Source organism: Balaenoptera physalus, assembly GCF_965194825.1.
Source record: "Balaenoptera physalus genome assembly, chromosome: 19".
In the NCBI taxonomy this organism is placed as follows: Eukaryota; Metazoa; Chordata; class Mammalia; order Artiodactyla; family Balaenopteridae; genus Balaenoptera; species Balaenoptera physalus.
In genome coordinates this window covers 49,493,137-49,516,193 of record NC_138900.1, presented here as the reverse complement: position 1 = coordinate 49,516,193, position 23,057 = coordinate 49,493,137, and the positions used below count along the sequence as shown (strand labels likewise).

The window sequence follows — 23,057 nt, the reverse complement described above, 5'->3', positions numbered from 1 at the left end:
TTCCCCTTTGGGAAGTGGGTCAGTGTAACCCAAGACCTGAGGGGACCCGTGAAGTCACGGACCCAGGAATTGCAAGGGCAGAGGAGATGGTCCCACCACAAACATCACATTGTTCCCTAATGTCTCCCAGCATCCCCCTGCATGACCTGGCACCCTCAGGCAAAAAGAAAGGAACCATAGTTTACAAACACCTCTTTATTGCAGACATTTCAGGCACAGGTACATGGAAAAGCTGTATTGCAGATTTTATACAGGGTGGTTTAAGAGGCAGCAGGTTTCTACCTCTCTCCCCAACCTCCATCCCCCAAATACACAGCAGCCAAGAAATCAGTCCCACTGAAATCTCCTGAGTATGCTGTCCTTTCAAACAGCACATCATCCAGCCCAGTGCCCAGTGTAGCCAGGCAACCAGTGGGGGTCTGAGGAAGTCCTTGGCTTCCATCCATAGTGCAGGAGGGAAGGGGGCTGTGCAGGTCGGGCAAAGCTGTGGTGCCCTCACCAATCCTAAAACCCCTAACAGGGCATCAGCCCAAGTCCTGGGTTTGGTTCTAGCCTGTGGTTGCTACCTTGCCACCAGTTTTACACCACCAAGGTCTCAGGGCTCAAGGGCTAGATTTGTACTAGGCAAGGCTTGTCCCCAAAACTGAGGAGCAGAAACTGCCCCAACAGCTGAGACTTCCCAGGATTTGAAGATAGTGTGAAGGTGTGTGTGTGTGGTCAGGGAGGGAATTGGAGGAGGCCTAGAGATGCCTTGCAGAGGTCTCAGGGGTGAGAAATCCTAGAACCTAAATCCCTCAAACTCAGAATGCTTTCTTTCATAGTTCTAAATCTATACTCCAACCCAACCAGGCCTGGCTCCATGGGCATTGGAGGCTGGCTGTTCGAGGTACTCCCCTTTGGGTAATGATATCCACAGCAGATGGTACAGCATCAGAGCTGCCCTCTGCTTGGCTTGGGATTTACGGGGCACACTGGATGTGATCCTGACCCTTCTGTGGATAGAACAGGCCCTTCTCCCTCAAACCTCTGCTCATACTTGGTCTTGCTGAGCCCTCAGTTCAGAGGGCCTGAAGCTAATGGGCCATTTTTGCCAAGGCTTTTCCATCTTCAGTGGGGTTCTGGGTCATCTCACATGTCATTAGAGTCTTGACCCTACCCAGTGTAGAGGTCACAGGAGGTGTCAGAACTGACTGCAGAGGCTTCAGCGCAAGGGAAGCTTCAGGTCAGACCTGAGCTCTGCCTGTCTGCAGCTCACTTTCCCAAGACCAGGTGGGCCATGGAGGGAACACTATGCCCTACAGGGCTTCTGAGAGAAGCCAGCTGAGAGTGCTGCTTCAGCGTTTTCTCCTTGCAACAGGTATCGCTGAAGTGGGGTAGAGGTGGGAGGGTGAGACATAAGAGAGCCAATGAGGCAGGGTAGTTACTGATGCCCAGCCAACTATTAAACTAATTAAAACAATTTAAACTGTTAAGAAAATTTTTGTGGTTTTATTGTATCATGAGGCATTGAAACATCTGAACAAATCAATATCTCGGTGGTGAGGCAGCTGCTTTCTCCTTCACTTCTTTGGGTTACTAGAGCAACTTGTCAGTAGATTAAAAAAAAAAAAAAAAAAAAAAAAAGACAACCTTCCGCATTACTTAAGTCTTTCCAAGGCATGCGCTGGTACAACACAAACTTCTCCCGTCAGATGCAACTAGTCTAGCGTCCAAACATCATGCACAATACCTCGGCAGCAGTAGCGCACTGCGCCCACTCCCACCGCGGCCCTGCTCATTTGTGTATGATATTTGGAGCATCTGGAGGAGCATGAATAATATCGGGAAGAGGAGGGAGGAGGAAACAGCATGAGTGCCTGGCTGGGAGGAGGTCAGCCGAAGTTGTGCAGGGCAAGCCTGAACATGTCATTGGTGCAAACCCAAGCATCATTGATGTTCTTTAATAGGAACATCTGGTGGAACCCCATGATGGGGTCTTCATCGGCCTGTGAGAAGAGAGAAAATGGTTCAGTAAGGTGGCCAAGGAACAGGAAGGGTGTTCAGCAGGAGGTGAACGCTGACTTTGGGATCAGGCCCTACAATTTGGATGCAAATCCTAGGAGAGCTAAGGGGGTACTTGTGACTGTGAATTGACACAATGTATGAAACACTGAACTGGGCACAAAGGGGCCTTGAGATGGCAGCTCACACTGCTATGTACACAAACTGCAGAACAACTCACCAGTTAGCTACAGAAACAGAGCAGAGAACGTACGTGCCTCTGAACCCATGTTTCTGGGCACAAGTGACCAATTTGAAAGAGTTCTGCAGCGCTTACCATGTAACTCACAGTAATCTGAAAACTAAACAATCTTAGTGTCTGATTATGCCAGTTAGTCCAACCAGGAGAAGCTACTACTAATACTGACTATGGCCAAGTACATGAGAAAAGGCTCAAAACCAAGCTCACACTAATTACAGCTCTACAGGGGAAAAAAACCAATGCATCGCTATCAGGTAATCTGTTTCTTGTCATGTAACATATTTGCAACGAAAAAAGAAAGGCGAGAGACTTCCACCCAAACTGCAGAATACCCAGATGAGGCCTAGTTGAGGTAGGAGCCCAGCCAACCAACGGTGTTTCTAACATCACTGTTTTTTCCAGGAATTATCATCAGCAAGGAGGCAAATCAGTCTTTTGGGGGTTGGACAAAAACACTAGAAAGAACCTGAAGCCAGGTGGGAAGAGGCACTGCTAACTGATTCCAGCCTGGGAAAGTGGGCACTAAGACCCCAGGAGAGACCTCCTCACTCCCAAGGCCTATTTGAGCACACTCTCTGGGCACGGTATCTTGCACAGGCAGGAGAAACTAATAGGAAAGAACAGGCCAGAAGGCAGGTCCGTCCGGGTCCACTGGAGACGCCTAGGCCCCCCACCTTCTTCCACCCTCGTATTGGACTCAAGAAGCCCTGCCTAGCCTAGGGAGAAGGCATGTGGGCCTTTTATTCTGGGCCCCATGATGCCACAGGCCCAGGAGGTTGGAATCTGGTTAAGGGGCAGCTCATTTGTCCTGCTTTGGGAAGGAGGAGAGGCTTTTTTTGATAATCAAGAATCTGGCTTCAGCCTGTTAGAGCATAACAAGTAGGAGTTCCTGGCGGGTACGGGACCACAGGAAGGCTTTGAAGGTAACAGGTCTTGAGAAGTGGAAGGAGAAATGCAAAGAGAAGCAAGAGTTTCAGGAATCTGCTTTGCTCAGCAGGTGGAAGAATCAGCAGCCAGCTTGGGGAGTGGCAGCATGGACTCCAGTTCAGGATCAGCTGCCTGCAGAAGGCCCACCCACACCTTGGGGCAGTGCAAAGGCCCAGTGGCTTGGATCACAGCCCCATCCTGCTCCTATACCTCTTGTCTCTTTTCCAAAAATGCTCTATACCAGTGCTCTCCAATAGGACTTGTTGCAATAACAGAAATGTTCTATGTTTGCGCTGTCCAATAGGCAGCCACAAGCACTTGAAGTATGACTAATGCAACTGAGGAACTACATTTTAATTTTATTTCATTTTACTTAATGTAATTTAAAAATCACCACATGTGGCTGATGGCTATTGTACTGAGCTACACAGCTCTAGGCATCACTTTGGGTGTCCCTTGAGAAGCAGGACAGCAGCACTGCAAGGCAGCAGCACTATTACCTTAAGCTGGCCCACAACCATGCTGATGATGCAGCTATCTGGCGTGGGCTGATGGTCCTGCGCCGTGATGCTATGCTGGATTTTCTGGAACGGAAGGCTCTGCAAAGGAAAGAGTGGGTGGTGGGCTGTGGCCAGTGGGGTGGGGAAGGAGCTGCCTGCAGCCCAGCCCTGGCCCTTACTTACAGACAATTTCTCCACAATGGCAGCTTTCCCCTGGAATTGCTGTCCTTCCCACGTAAGGCATGACGCGTCAATCTGAAAACCAGGAAACCTGGGGTCAGGGCTTCAGAGCACAAGGAGTATCTCTGAGGCCCTGAAAGGACCCTGAAAAGGGTCTTGCTTGGGGAAATTAGTCCATGTCTTAGTTTCCCTGCCTGTAAAGAAGGAAAATGAGGTAACTTCCAAACTTTACAGGATGAACAACTTCTTTAATTACACCCCAGCACTGCAGAACCCAAGCTCTGAAAGACTATGTAACAAAATACAAACTTATTAATAAGTAAGTTCACTTCCCACCTTTTATTCAAGAAGTTGTATGGCCTTTGATATGCATGAGCTCCAGGCTGGCTATATGTGGCCAGGGCTCAGTCAAAAGCCATCCTGCTGCATGGTCAGTCAGCACCAGTCCCAGAAAAGCCATCAGTGAGTTCCACAGAGGCCCTTCCCATGGGGTCAGGGAGGAATGGAGGTTGACAAGGCCTTGCCTGGGACCCTCCCTACCATCAACATGTAACCCACTACCTTCACTTCCTCTCCACCCCATCTCTCCTGCCACAGCCTTCAGGGGCAGAACTCACAAGTGCCTCTGCTACTTACCAGCTCTGACATTAAGCAAGCTACTTTTTTTTTTTCTCCCCTTGAGTCTCAGTTTCCTGATATTTAAAGGGAACATGTGCTGAGGTTTATATAAAATGACATACATAAAGTACTCTTTTAGGACCTTGCTAACTCTTCTCTGGGTCAGGCCTGCTTTAATTGATTTTAAAAGCAATAAGGTACAAGTGCCAAGGATCCCAGAGTCATACCAGTTTGAGTTTTTAAAATTCTCTACCTATGATAATGACAATCAAATACCTGTGCTGGATTTGTTCTTCCACTGGTAAGATCCTTTTCTTTTCTTCAAAATTTCTGAACTGGCCCTGACTTTTTGGAGGGAGACACAAAGGAGTTTGCCCACAGCCCAGTCAGGCTGCAAGGCTATGCTGGATGACTCCTACCTCTCCTATACTGGGCAGACCTGCTAGGCGTGGCCTGATCAATCACATTTCTGTTTTGGGCAGGGTCAAATACAAGTAACTCTTGGTATATATGAACATCACTAAAATAGCAGCAAATCATATCTGCATAGAAGGGTTTCTCAAGACACACCAACCTCCCTGGACTAACCCCATTTGTTTCCCATCAGCATTCAGAGGCTTTTGGCCCCCCAAAGGAAGGTGGACCTGGGGCCTCCAGGAGAGATCAGCGGGGCACTGATGATGCTTACAGCTGCTGCCTCCAGAGGGCACCATGAGCCCTAGCCTCTGTCTGCTGCTGCCCAATCTAGAACAGAAGCACTCCCAGGACCATGGAATGGCAAGCCCAGAACCTGCTGCCTAGGGTATCAGAATCCAGTCTTATAGGTGACAGAAAGGAATGTGTGGACCAGGGAGTTGGGCTAGGCCTTAAGCCCCCTGTGCCATGGAGAGTAGCTCAGATAAAAGGGCACAGCCAAATTCAGTGAGGGCTGCCAGAACTTGTGAACTGGAGGCACTGGCCCAACACCTGAATTGATCCCCTGAGGTCCCATTCTGGTCCTAGAGCTGAAGACTTACATAAATTGCGCCTAGTTGGGTTCTGTCGTTATCAAATAACTGGTAGTAGTGTTGAATGAAGCTGGATCCAATCTGCTCCCAAATTGGCTTGTCTCCCATTCTGGAGCGTCACCCAGCCTCGTTGAGACCTGCAAGTCCAGTGAGACAGGGAGGGTAGTGTTGGTACCTTGGTACCGTGGAAGCAGGAGGTAGCCAGCCAGTCTCCTCACTGACCCCCACCCCTCCCAGACCTCCTTGAGTAGGGAGTCTTTTGCTGAGGTCTGTTCTCCCAGGAAACACAGAGAGGGCCCAGGGAACTGACAGGCGATCCCTCAATACAGACCAGTGCAGGGAGCCCAGAGGTGGACCAGACCCAGACCCTCCTTTGAGGGGCTCTCGTGGATGAAACAGCAGGACGGGTGCTGAGGGTGGAGCCAGGACAAAGGAAGGTCAGAGCAAGTCCAATGAGGGATGGGCTTTTAAGGAGGAGCTAATCACTCTCCCCATATCTTTTCATTTAATCCTCTCAATAACCTGCAAGGCGAGAGTTATTGCTATTCTTCCCACTTTGCAGGTCGGCAACTACTGATGTCTCTATGTGGAGTGTCTTCTATTGCAGCCTTCAGGCCCACTCCTTGTCCTGCTGAGACTCAGCACTCAGTCCCTCAACACTGCCCCCCGGGCTTACCGGCAGGTGGAAGAAGACCCAGTGAGAGTGGGGGGACATGGCTCCTCAAGGCCCCATTTGCAACAAAGACAGCGAGTGACTCCCCCCGCACACACTTTGTCTTAAGGGGGCAGTTTACTTCTTTGAGGCCAGGTGACATGATTTCGTCACTGATGTGGGTTACATCTACCCACTTCAGAGCTGGAACCATGGGTTCAGAGGATCACAGGTAATAACAGAAATGTTGGGAGGGGAAATGAAGGCTGTGAGGGGAAAATGTGTCATGTCTTCACATCCCCATCCCAGCAGTGGCTCCATCAGAAGAGCTGCCCCTTTCCAGTCTCGGAGGGGGGGAGGAGGGGGAGGGGGGGGAGCGCCCCCCCCCCACGCCGCTTCAGATATCAGGGACCCCAAGCTGCTAGATGGAAAACCCAAGCCCCAGATGAAAGAGTCGCTCACGCTTTGGCAGGCCCGGGTAGGGTGGCGCGCATCTCCCTGCTGGATCCATGACAGCAGACCTGTGTGTTGCTCTGTAGTCATCTCTGACTGTAGAGGAGCCCACCCCCTCTCTCCTGATAACAGGAACTCTGAACCAAAGCAGTAAGGAGGTGGGTTTGGCCCTGGCAGACAACCATTGGCAGTAGTGGGATCTCACGCAAGTCACTGCACTTCTTAGGGCCTCAGCCCCCTTCTCTTATATAAGAGGGTGGAACCCTGATGTTGCCAGTGGTTGTGGTCTCACTAAGGGAACCTAGTAAAGCCCTCAACTCAACATGGTAAGTGCTAGTTTGCTCCAGTCCCTATGACCTCACCCAAGGCCAGAGGAGCCAGAGGGAAGGACAGTGTTAGTGGGCAGTGGCTTATCCCCAATCCAGCCAATCTCCCTGCCTGTGACCAACACTCCAGCCAATGAGGGGCCAGGAAGCTGAGCCAGCTTTATTTTAGGTCCCCTAGGAGGTGGTGGCACTAAAAATAGCAGCTCAGTGCTGGGATGACTAGGAAATGTCCAGGAAAGTCTAAAACAAGCAGAGGAGAAAGCTTGGACCCGGCCAGGCCTGCTTGGGACAAGGTGTGTCCCAGTTCACACTCTGCCAAGAAATACATCAACAAATGGGAAAAACATAGGATCAACAGCTGGTCCCAGCTGCTCTGTCTTGGTCACATTTCCAAGGGGTCAGACTGTGACTGTACCACATGCAGACTTGGGTTACTGGAGGCAGGACACAGCCCCACATCTCGCATCTCTGCCCCTTCCACCCTAGAATTCACTATGCTTGGCTCACTCATCGTGGCCCAACTCTACCACATCATGCTCTCAAGATGCCTTGCTGAGCATCTTGAACTCTGGGGCAGGGGGAAAGCTGGAGGAATGGATGAGGGCCATCTCCCCCTCTGTCCTCAGCAGCCCTCAGGGAAGGTCTTGGAGAAAGGAGTATGCCAGTCAGAAGAAACAACATTAGCAAATGTCTGGAGCCACAGAAAGAGATTAGGGCAGGAAACCGAGAAGCTGGAGATGGAGGATGAGGGGAAATAAGGCCAGAAGCTGATCCAAAGAAAAAAAAAGTGGCACCATGTGGTGGGACAGTGAGGTGAAGGAAGTGGGGGGGTGTTTTTTCCTTTTTCAACATTGTTTTTAACAGTGTGATAACATGCTAATACAAAAACTACTTGGCAGAAATAGTGGTGGAGTAAAGAGGTGGAGGGATAAAAGGACAAGAAGACCCCTTTGGCCTGGTGGAGTGGGGCAGGGCAGAGTGAGCTCTCCTGAGGAACAAGACTGCTCAGGGGCTCCCAGAAAGTGGGAGGAGGAACCTTCAAAAGTATGTGGACTGAAGACTTTGCTTTAAAGATGTCAAATGGGGCCGCAGAGGACAACACCAACCTCATTCGAGGCCTGCTTGACCCTGATGTGTTTATCTCTATGTCATGATCACATCGCCATGTGGTCAGATTCCACTGTCAGCCCACTTTACAGGTGGGAAAACCAAGGTTCAGCTGGTTGCCCCAAGCTCACCCAGTACATCAGTGCTGATACTGGGTTCTCTGGTCAAGGCCACTGCTTGCTTTCTGCTAACTTTGCATCCCTGAGCTCTAAATCACAAGGCTGCCCATGTCCCTCCCCTACAAAACCCTCACCCTTGGGTTAAAGGTCAAACCCCCAAAGCCCCACAGGTGGCTATCCACACTCATCCCTGACTCCTCAGCCATTCTCTCCTACCTCCATCCAGCTCCACACATAAACACACCAGAACTCTCTGAGTGCTTGCTCCCTGTGTCGTTTGCACAGGTGAGTCCTCCTGCCGGGATGCCCGCCCTCCCCTCAGGTCACTGTTCAGATGCCACGCATTTGGATCCTCCTTTCCAGACTCAACTGTTGACCCCAACCCCACGTGCAAAGCCATATCAACACACCCAGGGCCCATTCCTCTGCCTAAACACTGTGGCTCTGGGCTGTGAGGGTTCCAGTGTGGTTCCTGCCACACCCGACCCCACCCCCTCAACCTCCCGGCACAGAGTCCAGCAAACTACAGGATTTATAGTTTCTGACTCCAAATCTTCCACAAAGCTTTCCACTCATAGCCAGGAGGCAGCATTCCTGAGTCCAGAAAAAGCAACAGGGTGCAGAGCCCACCTCCCATCCCCATGCAACATAGGGGAGAGGTGGGCCAGGCTGGGAGGATGTTCCCCAGGATGGCCAGCCAGCCCTGACCTTGTTTCTAATACATTTATTGTGGAAAGAACAGCCTGGAAAGAAACAAAATGCCAAGGCTGAGGGGCAGCCTCACATCAGATTGGAGACTGACCTTCATGACAGCTTCTCCTACAGCTCTTCCAAGAGGGCTGCTGACCACACCGTCTCCTGCTTCACTTAGGCTGACTAAGGCCAGGCTCCTCGAGGAGCAGAAATGACCTCGGTGACCTCTCACCCACTGAGCATCAGCCTTCACTGACCCTTAGGTCTCTGTGGGTGCAAAGACCCTCTAAAAATGTCTCATAAACCATGGCCCTTTCCCAATAACTTTGCACAGAGGCAGAGATGCCCCAGCCTTGTGTATGATTTCAAGTCATTCATACTCCCTAAGGCTGTCACAGACCCCAGGTTAAAACCTCTGGCCCAGGAGATTCCATTGGGTACCAGAAAAAACTTCATTTTTATCCTCTAATTCTGGGTCAGCGTTTCTAGTATTTTGAAACTTGAAACAGCAATGTCTGGCTGATAATGTCTCATTTTCACTAATGTGTATTACGTGTAGAAATGCGCTAAGGGCTTTACATGCATTTGTTCTAACACCCTGTGAGTCAACTCCCATGTTAGAGATGAGCAAAATGAGGCCCAGCAAGGTCAGCTAATTTGCTCAAGGTCACAAGCCTAATAAATGGTGGAACTGGATGGAACCATGCTTAGTGGACTCCAGAGCCAGGACTCCCAGTGATAACTAGTCTGGAGATAAAAATGAACAACATGGGGGCTTCCCTGGTGGTGCAGTGGTTAAGAATCCGCTTGCCAATGCAGGGGACACGGGTTCGAGCCCTGGTCCGGGAAGATCCCACATGCCGCGGAGCAACTAAGCCCGTGCGCCACAACTACTGAGCCTGCACTCTAGAGCCTGTGAGCCACAACTACTGAGCCTGTGTGCCACAACTACTGAAGCCCGCACGCTTAGAGCCTGTGCTCTGCAACAAAAGAAGCCACCACAATGAAGCCTGTGCACCACAACGAAGAGTAGCCCCCGCTCACCGCAACTAGAGAAAGCCCACGCACAGCAATGAAGACCCAACACAGCTAAAAATAAATAAAAATAAAATAAATTAATTAAAAAAAAAAAATTGAACATGTAGGGTTGAAGCCCTGATCTCTGACCGTGGCTTTCTAGGACAGGGGCAAGACGGGTCTGAACGAGGGCTTCTGCCTCCAAACAAAGGCACCAGGCAGACTGCCACACTAAACAATGGGTGTTTTCACGGGGGATGATCTCACAGTTTTCCCAAATCTTCAAAGTCACAACCCCATTCTACCATCTCAGCAAAGCAGAAATAGATGCTGGCCTAGGTGGACCTGGGTCAGGGCTGGGGGCAGAAGAGTGATGAGGAAGAGGACATTACTGACTCCAGACTAATAAAACAGAAGGATGCTCACATCTGAGGGCCCATCACCGAGGTCCGCAGAGAATGCCAGATGTGCTGAGCTTATAGTGGGATCCTTGAAACTGGCACCAACCATCTCTATTACCCTCACACTTACTGTCTGCTAGGCCTCCAAGAGCCCTGAGGCAGAGGCTGAGAAGGACTCCGACAGGTGGGACTGACAACCTTGGCTTAAACCCAGAGCACAGGCGTGCACTGTGGGGAGTGAGAGGGAAGGCTGCAGGGTGCCTGTCCTTCAGGAACAAACTGCACCTCTTTCCATGATCTGAGGGGTGCTGTATATCCTGTCCTATGGCCCTCCAATGACTTCCCTTCCCATTCCCCACTGACAAAGTCTCAACCATTTATCCTGCCTTCAAGGCCCTGGGTGACCTGGCCTCCCAGCTATCCAACCTTGTCTCCTGCCACCCACTCCTTCCCGGACTCTGCAGCCACTCTGGGCATTTTCCTGTTTCTGGAACATGTTGAGCCTGTCTCATTGGAGGGGTTTGCAACTGTTGATCCTTCTACCTGGATCACCCTTCTTCGTACATCTTCATGTGTCTGCCTCCTTGTCACATATGTGTCAGGACAAATGTTACCTCCTCATAGACACCTTCAGACACTGTGACCACTCAGTCTAAAGCAGCCACCCAGTTACTCACTTCACCACCCTGTTTAGTCTTCTTAGCACTTGTCACTGCATAAGATTGTCACATTCACATATTTGTTTATGGTCCGTCTCCCTGACTGGGGCACCCCTGTTCCCATGGTGCCTGGTCCAGCCCCTCTGCTCTGGAGGAGTGAGTTCTGGGCAAACCCTGTTCAATTTAAGTGGCCAAGTGACCCACTTCCCCTCCTCCCACACCTTCTGTCCAAGTTGTCAGGAAACAATCCTTTGCCTTCCACCCAGCCATCTGTCTGAGGCGTGTGGGAAGTGGGGCTTGGCCCCAAACACCCTCCCTCCCCCCGCAAGGTTCTGATCACCTGACGGACAACTGGGGCTGAATAGCAGGTACACAACCACACCCTCAAAGGCCTGGCCTCTAGCTTACTTCTCCTCTCCCTCATGGTACGACCCTCTGACCCTGTCTCTTCATCAGTAATTATGAGGATGTTAGGGGTAATCAACTGAGGGTATAAAGCAGGACTCAGCTGTAAGCAGTCATTGGCAGGTCCTAGGTGAATACTAGGTCAAGAGCTAGGAAGAAGGTGGGTATCTCAGTCTCCTGTAGGGACACCACACTAAAGAGCAGCCTTGACCAAGGACCGGCAACAGCCTCGTCCACCACTCCCCTGCCTGAAGCTGGGAGGGAAATCAACTAAGGTCTGCTGCCCAGATGGCTGGCCAGGACAGAACTCTTTCCTGGGGCAGACCCCTGATGTCTAGGTGCCCCCAGCACCCTAAGGGCCTTTTCCTTCTCTTCTATTTGAAGAGAGGGCTCCAGAGATTTCAGGCTGCCCTGGCTGGCCCAGAAGGTGAATCCCGAGACCTGCACTGTAGTCCCTCTGCTCCATGATTATTCAGTCCTTGAGTGGCCACCCCTTCCCAGGTGGCTCAGGGATCTCTGGGGCCCCTGTCCTAGAGAGCTCCCATCCATGAACTTGCTGGTTCATGTACTGTAAGTCAAACTCCTGTAAGCCAAACAGTTACATGTGTTCTCTCATTTGAGTCTCACAGCCCTGTAAAGCTGGTGTGATTAGTGTAACTTTGTAGATGAAGAAACCAAGACTCTGAGAGATTAGGAAAGAATTCAAGACCACAGAAGGCCGCTGGCATAATCAGCATTAAAATGTCCACAAAACTGGCCTGGACTGGAACAGCTGAGAGCCCATGTCAAGCAGCAGAAAGCATAGATGGCAAAATGAGGCTGTGAGGAATGGAGCCCAGGCCTTTTCTTCCCCTTTGAAATCAGCAAGCTCCATGCCCATCAGAACAGAAAGCCTCTAAGTGCATGCTCAGCCTGTCAAAGCAGGTTTACAACCTACAAATGAGAACTTGCCTTGACCCGGGCCTGACCATCTCTGCAAGTGAAACAATGTCTCTTTACAGACATCCTTCCAGGGGGTCACAGTTTCTGCCCTGGTGAGATCTAGTGGCTCTAATGCAGTACCTGAGGCTTTAAGAAACAAACATTCTAGAATTCCCCCAGTTTACTGAGGTAAACTACCCTCAGTTCCCAGGTACCTTGGACACACCCCTCTCATGAGGGGAGGTTCTCCTTCTCCAGGGTAGCCCCCTCTCCAGCCTGGGTGCTTAAGGAGTTGGCACATAGCAGGTACCAGCAACAAATAAAGAGAAAGGCCCAGGGTAGTGAGAAGGGCCAACCCCAGCTCTCTTGTGTTCCTCTTCCCTGGCCACTAAGACACTTCCCTAGTCGTAGCCAGACCTGAGCAAATGATTCCTCCCAGGAAGACACATTCCAGCTGATAGGGTGAGAAGGAGAAGGTGCCACACAGACCTGGTGGTAAGGGTGCTGACCAGAATGATCAGTCACTCCAGACTGACTCCAGGCCTGGAAGTCACTGCCGGGATAACCCACACGCTGTGGCCTCCCTCAGGGAGAGAGTCTTCAAGAATTCCTGCCACATATGGTCAAAGCAAGAAAATCACAGAATCTCAAAGTTGGGGAAGGGGTAGTCAACTCAAATCCAACTCCACACACACAAACATCCTCAAATGGCCCATCAGAAAAAAATAACTTTAGAAAGAGGCCCATCAGCGTATACGACAAACCCACAGCAAACACCATTCTCAATGGTGAAAAACTGAAAGCATTTCCTCTAAGATCAGGAACAAGACAAGGATGTCCACTCTAGCCACTATTATTCAACATAGTTTTGGAAGTCCTAGCCACAGCAGTCAGAGAAGAAAAAGAAATAAAAGGAATACAAATTGGAAAAGAAGAAGTAAAACTGTCACTGTTTGCAGATGACATGATACTATACATAGAGAATCCTAAAGAGGCCACCAGAAAACTACTAGAGCTCATCAATGAATCTGGTAAAGTTGCGGGACACAAAATTAATGCACAGAAATCTCTTGCACTCCTATACAATAATGATGAAAAATCTGAAAGAGAAATTAAGGAAACACTCCCATTTACCATTGCAACAAAAAGAATAAAATACCTAGGAATAAACCTACCTAAGGAGACAAAAGACCTGTATAAAAGAAACTATAAAACACTTATGAAAGAAATTAAAGACGATACAAACAGATGTTGAGATATACCATGTTCTTGGATTGGAAGAATCAATGTTGTGAAAATGACTATACTACCCAAAGCAATCTACAGATTCAATGCAAACCCTATCAAATTACCAGTGGCATTTTTTACAGAACTAGAACAAAAAAATCTTAAAATTTGTATGGAGACACAAAAGACCCCAAATAGCCAAAGCAGCCTTGAGGGAAAAAAACGGCGCTGGAGGAATCAGACTCCCTGACTTCAGACTATACTACAAAGCTACAGTAAAGAAGACAATATGGTACTGGCACAAAAACAAAAATATAGATCAATGGAACAGGATAGAAAGCCCAGAGATAAACCCACGCACCTATGGTCAACTAATCTATGACAAAGGAGGCAAGGATATACAATGGAGAAAAGACAGTCTCTTCAATAAGTGGTGCTGGGGAAACTGGACAGCTACATGTAAAATAATGAAATTAGAACACTCCCTAACACCATACACAAAAATAAACTCAAAATGGATTAGGACCTAAATGTAAGACTGGACACTATAAAACTCTTAGAAGAAAACATAGGAAGAACACTCTTTGACGTAAATCACAGCAAGATCTTTTTTGATCCACCTCCTACAGTAATGGAAATAAAAACAAAAATAAACAAATGGGACCTAATGAAACTTAAAAGCTTTTGCAAAGCAAAGGAAACTACAAACAAGACGAAAAGACAACCCTCAGAATGGGAGAAAATATTTGCAAACAAATCAACGGACAAAGGATTAACCTCCAAAATATATAAACAACTCATGCAGCTCAATATCAAAAAAATAAACAACTCAATCAAAAAATGGGCAGAAGACCTAAACAGACATTTCTCCAAAGAAGACATACAGATGGCCAAGAAGCACATGAAAAGCTGCTCAACATCACTAATTATTAGAGAAATGTAAATCAAAACTACAATGAGGTATTACCTCACACCAGTTAGAATGGGCATCATCAGAAAATCTACAAATGGGACTTCCCTGGTGGCGCAGTGGCTAAGAATCTGCCTGCCAATACAGGGGACACAGGTTCGACCTCTGGTCCGGGAAGATCCCACATGCCGCGGAACAACTAAGCCCGTGCGCCACAACTACTGAGCCTATGCTCTAGAGCCCACGAGCCACAACTACTGAAGCCCGCGTGCGTAGAGCTTGTGCTCCGCAATGAGAAGCCACTGCAGTGAAAAGCCCGCCTGCCACAACGAAGAGTAGCCCCCACTCGCTGCAACTAGAGAAAGCCTGAGCACAGCAATGAAGACCCAATGCAGCCAAAAATTAATAAATAAAATAAATTTTATTTAAAAAAAAAAAGAAAATCTACAAACAACAAATGCTGGAGAGGGTGTGGAGAAAAGGGAACCCTCTTGCACTGTTGGTGGGAATGTAAATTGATACAACCACTATGGAGAACAGTATGGAGGCTCCTTAAAAAACTAAAAATAGAATTACCATATGACCCAGCAATCCTCCTACTGGGCATGTACCCAGAGAAAACCATAATTCAAAAAGACACATGCACCCCAATGTTCAGTGCAGCACTATTTACAATAGCCAGGTCATGGAAGCAACCTAAATGCCCACTGGCAGACGAATGGATAAAGAAGATGTAGTATATATATACAAAGGAATATTACTCAGCCATAAAAAGGAACGAAATTGGGTCGCTTGTAGAGACGTGGATGGACCTAGAGACTGTCATACAGAGTGAAGTAAGTCAGAAAGAGAAAAACAAATATCGTATATTAACGCATACATGTGGAACCTAGAAAAATGGTACAGATGAACCGGTTTGCAGGGCAGAAACAGAGACACAGATGTAGAGAACAAACGTATGGACACCAAGCGGGGAAAGTGGAGGGCGTGTGGTAGTGGTGGTGGTATGAATTGGGAGATTGGGATTGACATATATACACTAATATGTATAAAATAGATAACTAATAAGAACCTGCAGTATAAAAAAATAAATTAAATTAAAGAAAATTTAAAAAGGAGGCCCATCAGGAGGTTCAGCTCAACCCCAGCACACAGAAATCCTGCCCAACTTTCAATGTCCATCCTGTGGAAAACTTTTTGGATCCACTCCCCTCTCTCCAAAAGGACTATTCCCTTGCACTTCTGGGGAGAGCGCCTCTGTCTGACTCTGGGAAGATGTCCTGATAGATATCACTCCAGGAGCACTGGGCACTTGAGTAAGTGACCTGAGAGGGTCTCAGAAGAGACAGAAGCCACAAACCCAGGTTCCAGGCAGGGAATGAGGCCACAGACCACAGAATGCTGGTGAGATTCTCAGGCACCAGGAGAACACCCAGCAGAGACCCCTGAGGAATGGAGGAGCTACCAATCGAAGACAGCTGCTAGACTCGACAGCCACAGCAATTTGGAGTGGTGACAGTCAAGTTTCTCAAGGGACCCCAGACTTTCCTGGCCCCAACATCCTGGAGTATACCTTGTTCTGTGGTTTCTCCAGGCACTGGAGAGGAGAGTGGGCTCACTAACAGACTTTCCTCTCTGGTGCTCTAATCATTCAGAAGCCCCCTCTTTTGCAAAGGGCCAAGAGCCCCTTGTGGGTCCCTTCAACTTAGCCCTCAGCACATAATAGTAACATTACCTCTGTCTCCTCCACTACTGGGACATCCTTTCCCCAGCACCAGGACTTGGTAGGATTCATTATTCTACCTCCAGCCTCGGCCCAGTGGGCTGACACATAGAAAGCGCTGCAAGAATGGTTGCTGAATAAAATGGATCATTGGTGTAAAAGAAGAAAAAAAATAATTTCAAGCAAGATACTAATGCCTCAGTAAGGGTATTCCAGAATTTTTTGATATGAGGTGCCTTCCAGTTCTAAAATTTGAGAATTCTTTCACTTAAATCATTCTTCCCATCCCAACCCACCAACTGCAAAGACAGCAGAATAAAGTGAAACGTGGCTCAGAGAGGAGAGGTGGGCTCCATGTCACTAAGGGACCTAGATGAGCTGGCTGAGAACCCAGCATCCTTACAGCCTGCCCCCTTGCTTACACAGCCATATCCTGACTGTCCCATGCCAGGCCCCACCTCCCAAGTCAGCCCTACATGAAGAGAGGGTGCAGACTGATTCTGGAGAACCTCAGGGTTCTTCTCGTATCTCTGAGCTCTGAGACACAGATAGCCTGCCAAATTCCAGAAGGGTCAAGGATTTATGGGGGTCAGGATGCCTAGCAATGCCTAGATGACCCCAGACACATAAGTTATAAGGAACTTAACGACTGGAATGAGAGGGAGGGACCTGAATTCCTCCTGTTCCCAAGTAACCTTTGTTCCTTTTTCCCAAGGAACAGCAGCATTTTGACCTTGAAGAAAACGCTTCTTTTCAAGTCACCTAGGGCTTTGCAATGTGTGAACTAATCCACAGCCATAAAGCCTAATTCACCTGACACCAGTGTCCTAGAAAGAACCAACCCAGACAATCTCAAGGTCTTGGAACAACTACTTATAGCACTAAGAGATCCAATCACACTGATCCTATTTGTGTCCTGTGGGTGGTCCCTCCTTCTTGACCACCTCCACTGGCAAACCAGGCCTCTCTTGAGTCTGCTGAATGAACCTGACTCCCATGTGCTCGTGGGCTAGGATGTGGACTAGGAGGGTTGAGTCCAGAGAGAACGCAGGCCCTGGTGACGAGATCTGGACAGAACCTTCCTTGCCTGTCCTCCTTAACCAGGGAGAATGCAATTCAACTGCAGGAAAACTTCCAAGGCTAGAGTTCAATGACCAGAAAAATATTACCTGGGGAAATACTCAAGGAAAAAAAATTCCAAGGATGGTGGCTTCCTGCATCACAGGCCTAACTCAACTCTCCTAAAAGAACTGCATGCTGCTGAGGCCAGGTCTGCAGAGACTTAGCTGCTTCTTTATCCCTGCAAGAACTGTGGCTCAGAAGCTACACTGGGGTCAGAGGAATCAAGGTTTAACAAACTGTCTTTTCTCCATATCCCATGGTCTTCTCTGGACTTGTCCCTTAATTTTATCACCAATCAGGAGTGCCTTTACAAAGCCTGCTAGAAGACTACTCTATGGCTAAATACTTCTCTACTTCCAGAAATCAACAGAGTCCTTGGAGCCATCATTAAAGGCAATTTCCCAAGGCCCAACCAGCTTCCTGCCTGTTCATAGGTCACTCAGTTGTTGGAAAGTGAGCAGGCAGGTGAGGGAAGCCTGACTTTCTGCAGCCTCCAGCTCTAGTGCTGCCACCCAGGCTTCAGAAGGGCCTCACAGAGCATAAATCTGAGCCCCACAGCCCAGATGTGCCCCATGCCCAATGTCTTGCAGCTCAGCCTCTTGTTTGGCACTAGGCTCAAGGACCTCAGACCTGGATTCTACTTTCCCCTCCATTAAACCCCACCTTACCGTTACCATTCTTATCGAATCATTCTCCACTGTGGGAAAAGGGCAGATGACTCTGGGAGAGGCAGAAGTGAGGATTAGGCTGTGCTGAAGAGATCTAACGATGTGTTGGAGGCTCACACATTCAGCCTTACCTCCTTGGCTTCCTCCCTCCCCTCCCTCCACTAACGCGGCCGGCAAACCCACCCACGGCTGGGGCCTGATCACTGACAGAGAGAAGGGCGGGGACTGAGCCTACGAGTCCGGAGCCGCCTCATCTCATCAGGCCAGATCCTCCAAGACTGGCCGGGGGTGAAGTCCCACGTGGAACACCCTCCCACCCCAGATTCCCTGACCCTGGCCTCGATGCAGGAGAATCTGAGTTCCAGAGTGGGAGATAGGTTTCGTGCACTCTCAGCGGGCAGACAAGCAAGGGAGCGTTCACCTACATCCTAGCCGAGCTATGGCTGAGAACCGGGTGAGGGTAGGGCTGCGGCAGGCGGGCGCCCTTACCCAGTGCTGACTCCGGAGCGGGCCGGGTGGCACCTGCCCATCCCCGGATCCTTGGCAGGCGGGCGGCAGGACGTGTGGCTGGGGTCCGCCCGCTAGCCTGCCTGCAGAGTTTGCAGGACTCGGGCAGGCCGGGCTAGGCCAGACGGGGCGGGGCCCGGAGAGCCCCATCCGGGTGGTCCAGAACAGAGAAAAAGGCCCGGCCCCGGCGCGGTCCGGTGTGCCCGCCACGGGCACGGTACGCCTGAAATGGGTTCCTGGCTGTCTCTCTCTGTGTTCCCCCCGGCCGCCGCCTCAGAGGACCGACGGGAGGCGGAGCCGCGCGCGACACATGGCCCCGGCCCCGCGCGGCTTCGGGCCGCCGGGGGGGGGGAGGGGAGGGGCGGCCCGGGGACTCGCAGCTGAGGCTCCAGGCGACCCGGAGCGCGGCTCCTGCGGCCCAGCCCCCGCCCCAGCGCGCTAGCCCCAACACTCACCCGAGGGGCTGGCACGATGGCGGCAGCGGCGGCGGCAACCCAGCGCGGTCTGCGACCGACTGTCCCTTCCCCCCTGCCTTCCCTTGCCACCCCGCTGCACTCTGGGAAACGCAGTTCCCCCCATTCTCCTTTTCGGCATAGGTGCGCCAGGAGAAAACTACAGTTCCCGACGTCCTATGCGCCGAGGCCCAGACACGGCCCGCAGCGCGGGAGGGGAGACTAAGTCAGGGAGGGAGGCCGCTGAGGCGAGCCCCTGAGAATTGTGGTCTAGCGGAAGCCTCTGGAACACCCGAGCTTGGCGCCAGGCGGGGGTCAGGGCTCAGTTATCGCTAAGTCCCAGCTGGTCCGGCCCAGCTCTGGTTGCGCGGCTGTTCTGTGTTGGCCCCGCCTCCGTGGGAGCTCGGCCTGGCCCCAAACTGGCCTAGCCGCCCCTCCCTGGGCCCCTGAGCTGTTTCCGCTCGCAAAGCCCCCTCCCCTTTGGTGCTCTGGCCGCCCCTGCAGCTCTTCCGAGTGTTGCTCTAAGGCCAGCCGGGGCGGAACGCACAGCTTCTGTTTGTCCCAACATTCTTGCGCCCTGCCCGGTGCTAGTCGGACCCAAAGCTGGTTTCAAGCAGGCGAGGCTTTTCTTGGGCTGGAGACAAGATTACTCTTTAGATTTCTGCAGTTAGGGTCTACAAGACATTCTCACAAGTTTGTTTTTTGTTTTTTTTCCAGCAGGCAGAGCAGCTAAGAGTTTCATTTTTATTAAAAGAGTAATAACTGGCACGCCCAAACCTTCCCCGTGATTTAAGTGATAAAATTGTCCATAATCTCCCTCCCATTGCCCTTTCCTTTCAACGCCCATTTTCATCGTTTCCCGGGCAACGCAAACATTTGAAATAAGGCCTGTCACTAGTTCAGGCCTGCTGGGGAAATGCTCTGCAGCTAAGCCAGGGGGGTCACAGGTAAAGTTAATAGCGACAAGTCTTCTCCTGACCAGAGATCTCTCAGTTCTCTTGTTCTTCCAGAAGGGTCCTTCACAGATCCTCACCGTCAACCCCACCACTCCTCCCGGGAATGCCTCATACGACCAGGCCAGGCTTCTGTTTAATTAAATCCCAGATCTGTATTACATTGCCTGACTAGATTCTTCTCTTATTACTCAGTCAGGGAGACTCTGCATTGCCCTGCTTGTGGTGTATCTAGGACCTCCCTTGCTCTGAGCTGTCCTCCTCCCCTCCAGAAGCTAAAACACCAGATAGGTTGTGTGCTGACAACATCCAGACACCGGGGAGACCTAGGCAGTCTGGCCCTCACCCTGTCCTGGGAGTGCTGCTGAGAGGTTCAAGTGAGCCAAAGCTGAAACAGTCTAAGTCCCTTCAACACACAGGAGCTAAAGGACACACTACAGAGCATGGCTTGGGCCTGGGAAAATCCTCACTCCTTATGAAGAAGAGTGGGGCAGTTGAGCAACTGATCCAATACCTACCCATAAAGGGCTTCAGTCCCACCTGGACTGGAAGGGCACTGCTGTGCTTCCACCACCTTATGACAAGCCAGAACTAACCCTAGGAAGGGAGAGATACAGTCCCTTCCACATCTAGGTACCTGCACAACCTTTCTCCCACCCCTCCTCCCCACCACAGACTTGTTTCTCAAGTCAGTGCCAAGGGGCCAGAAGGAGAGCAGAAACTAGAGGGACATTAATTTTAGAGTCATTCCAGTTTGAAACCACAGGGAAAGCCCCCAGGTAAGTGGCTTTTTCCATAAGTAACAGAGAAAGGAGTCATACGTTTTATGGAGCCCAGTAAGTGTCCATTTGTGCCCGAACACCCATGTTAAACATGGCTAGCTTTAAAGGCATTTGTAGCTAGCTTTGAGCTAAATTACTTGGAACTATAGATAAAATTGTCACCTTGCCACTACAATATCCAATCTAAAGAAAGATGTTAACAGCCAAGAAAATGAGTCAAGGGGTCACAAATCCCAACTCCTATGCTTGAAGTCCTCTATGGATCCACCTCCTTCACAATGAAAGTGTGCCAAAGTCAAAGGTATCTGTATAAGAGTCCATGGCTAGCTCCAGCTACGGTCTTCACAGATTTAAGTAACTGCATGCCCATGTGTGCCAGACACTATACTAGGCCTAAGGGCTATAATAGTGAGCAAAGTTCAACTCCAGCTGAAAATTCTTAAGGAATTCAAAACCCTCAGAGAAGTGGACTGCCACAATTCAGTTTAGTTCTCAGTTGCTCCTTCTCCCAGTTGAAAGGACACAGGGAGCTAACCCATGGGCCCAAACCAGGTCCATTTGGTGCAATTTCCAAACTCTTCCAGGTGAGCTGGAACTCTGCAAAGACCTTATGAGGCCAGGGTCCTTGTGCTTAGGCCCTCTTTATGGAGAAACCTAGTCACTGAAGCACCTCTACTCTCAGGGTCAGCCTGGTCCTTGAGACCTAAGGCGCAGAAGGTGGAGGCCTATCAGGAAGTCCATCTCCCCATGTTTCAGGGACCCTTAGCTGAGTCCTTATAAAAATAAATTGGCGAAACCCAAATAAAAACCTTACTTTCTGTTTAATCTGTTTTGCCAAACAAACACAGTGAAAACTTTAGTCTAATTGTACAGAAAATAGAATTTGTAACCAGTAGCAAACATAACAGGATAGACCTAAGTCCCTGGCAAGCTGGATCTCCATCAACAGGTCACCTAGATCACCTTGTCGATGGCCTCCTGGGAGGGAGGTCCTAGGAGGCAGAGGCACAGATCTGCCAGTCCCGAACAGAATCAGAGGCTGCACCTGGGAAGGAAAAGCACAAAAAGTAGAACTGATGTTACTTGGATCTCTTATCACTACACACAGAAGAGTTGTCTCTGATTGCCGGCCAAACTCAAGGTTCAGTTGTTTTCCCAAAGCCATAGTCCTTGGGCATCTCGCCTGCATCCCTAGGGGATGTTTCAAGTTCAGTGGTTCTGAAGCCTCTGCTTAACCAGAAACTGCAACATAAACTTGGGGTTGGGGAGTGAAGGTGGGGAGGGGTAGACAAAGTCATAATTGCTGGTGTCACCAGTGCAGAGTCTGAGATCCCAGACTTCAGGACCTTGCTTCAGGAGGAAACAAGAGAGGGTGCTTGGTCACCAGCAAAAGAGTCCAGCTGCCCTAAGGCTCAGTACTGCCAACCAGTGCCCCAGGAGTATGAGGGAGTTCAACAGCAGCGGCCTCAGGTCCCTCTAAGCTGGCAGGAGTCTGGGAGTCCTGAAGGCCGAAAGGGGACTTGTTCACATTCCGTGCTTCTTGCGGATGACAGCCATGGCCAGCAGCCGATCCTTCTCGCGTAGTTCTTCACGGAGTTTGGCCTCGGTGAGACGCAGGTGACGGATGCTGCCCTTCATCTCCTTCATCTTCACCTCCATCAGCGCCAGGATGTCCCGCTGCTCGTTCAGCTTGCGCAAGAGCTCCTCCTCTGTGGTGCCTGACGACAACGAGTACGAGTGGTCGGAGCCAGTATCAGGGAAGCCCTCTTCCCCGACCACCACCAACTGGGGGCCCATGGGGCACTCGGCAGCCTCCAGCCCTGCTGTAGCAGCCTCAAGCTCCGACGCAGCGGCTGCGGCGGCTGCGCCCTCTGCGGCCGCGAACTCCACTTGCACCGTCAGGTCAATGGGCTTCACATCTTCTCCCGTGGGAGTGGTGGGCGCCGGAGGCACGGATCCCGGAGCCTGGCTGCTGTCCACAGCAGCCTGAAGGGTGAGGAGCACAGCAGCAGAAGCAGATACCAGGTTCGGCTGCAGCTGAGCGGTCTGGGCAGTGGAGGCGGACGGCGACGGCTGCTGCTGCTGCTGTTGTTGCTGCTGCTGCTGCTGTTGCTGCTGCTGCTGCTGCTGCCTGCGGCGGGCGGCTGCGGCCCCCGCGGGTCTGCGCGCTACTTTGCGCTCGTTGACGCCGCGCAGCGGGAAGATGGTGGGGACCCGCACCGTGTAGGTTTTGCGGCCGCCCTGGAAGTGAACGCTGCAGAGACGGTGGCCCGTGGTGGGCTGGAAGGTGGAGAAGCACCCACTGACGCCGGCACGGGACACATTCTTGAGCCAAAGGCGCCGCAGCTCAGCGTCCTTGGGAAACGTATAGAAGTGCAACGCCTTGTCCCGGTGCGAGTTGTTGTAGCAGCCTGGCACGCAGCACGTAAAGCCAGGCATGGCTGCGCCGCGCGGCCCGGCCCGGCCCACCGGCCTTCTGAGCCTTT

General features: G+C 50.7%; 2 protein-coding genes across 4 annotated transcripts; both read right to left on the bottom strand.

The window, feature by feature from the left end:
• Positions 1-1,466: 1,466 nt before the first annotated feature.
• Positions 1,467-18,929, bottom strand: NUTF2 (nuclear transport factor 2). Of its 3 annotated transcripts, none has more exons than XM_082436136.1 (5): positions 18,840-18,929; positions 5,484-5,611; positions 3,853-3,924; positions 3,670-3,768; positions 1,467-1,985 (listed from the first exon to the last, which is right to left on the bottom strand). In XM_082436136.1, exons 2-5 carry the CDS (start codon positions 5,580-5,582, stop codon positions 1,872-1,874), a joined length of 384 nt encoding a protein of 127 aa, XP_082292262.1. In that variant the 5' UTR covers positions 5,583-5,611; positions 18,840-18,929; the 3' UTR covers positions 1,467-1,871. The 3 variants fall into 3 exon arrangements, with proteins under 3 accessions (XP_082292262.1, XP_082292264.1, XP_082292263.1); XM_082436138.1 differs by lacking the exon at positions 18,840-18,929 and adding an exon at positions 18,367-18,663; XM_082436137.1 differs by lacking the exon at positions 18,840-18,929 and adding an exon at positions 6,589-6,704.
• A 2,444-nt stretch (positions 18,930-21,373) lies between these two features.
• On the bottom strand, positions 21,374-23,010 carry THAP11 (THAP domain containing 11; the record flags this gene model as incomplete). Its single annotated transcript, XM_082439743.1, has 1 exon — positions 21,374-23,010. The coding sequence occupies one exon, from the start codon at positions 23,008-23,010 to the stop codon at positions 22,096-22,098; it is 915 nt and encodes a 304-aa protein (XP_082295869.1). The 3' UTR covers positions 21,374-22,095.
• Positions 23,011-23,057: the final 47 nt, after the last annotated feature.

Excerpts from the sequence above, each read along its gene's own strand:
- NUTF2 (XM_082436136.1), bottom strand. The coding sequence starts at position 5,582 with ATGGGAGACAAGCCAATTTGGGAGCAGATTGGATCCAGCTTCATTCAA. Across the intron at positions 3,769-3,852 it reads CCATTGTGGAGAAATTGTCT|AGCCTTCCGTTCCAGAAAAT; the intron begins GTAAGTAAGGGC and ends TTTCCTTTGCAG. Across the intron at positions 1,986-3,669 it reads TGGTTGTGGGCCAGCTTAAG|GCCGATGAAGACCCCATCAT; the intron begins GTAATAGTGCTG and ends CTCTTCTCACAG.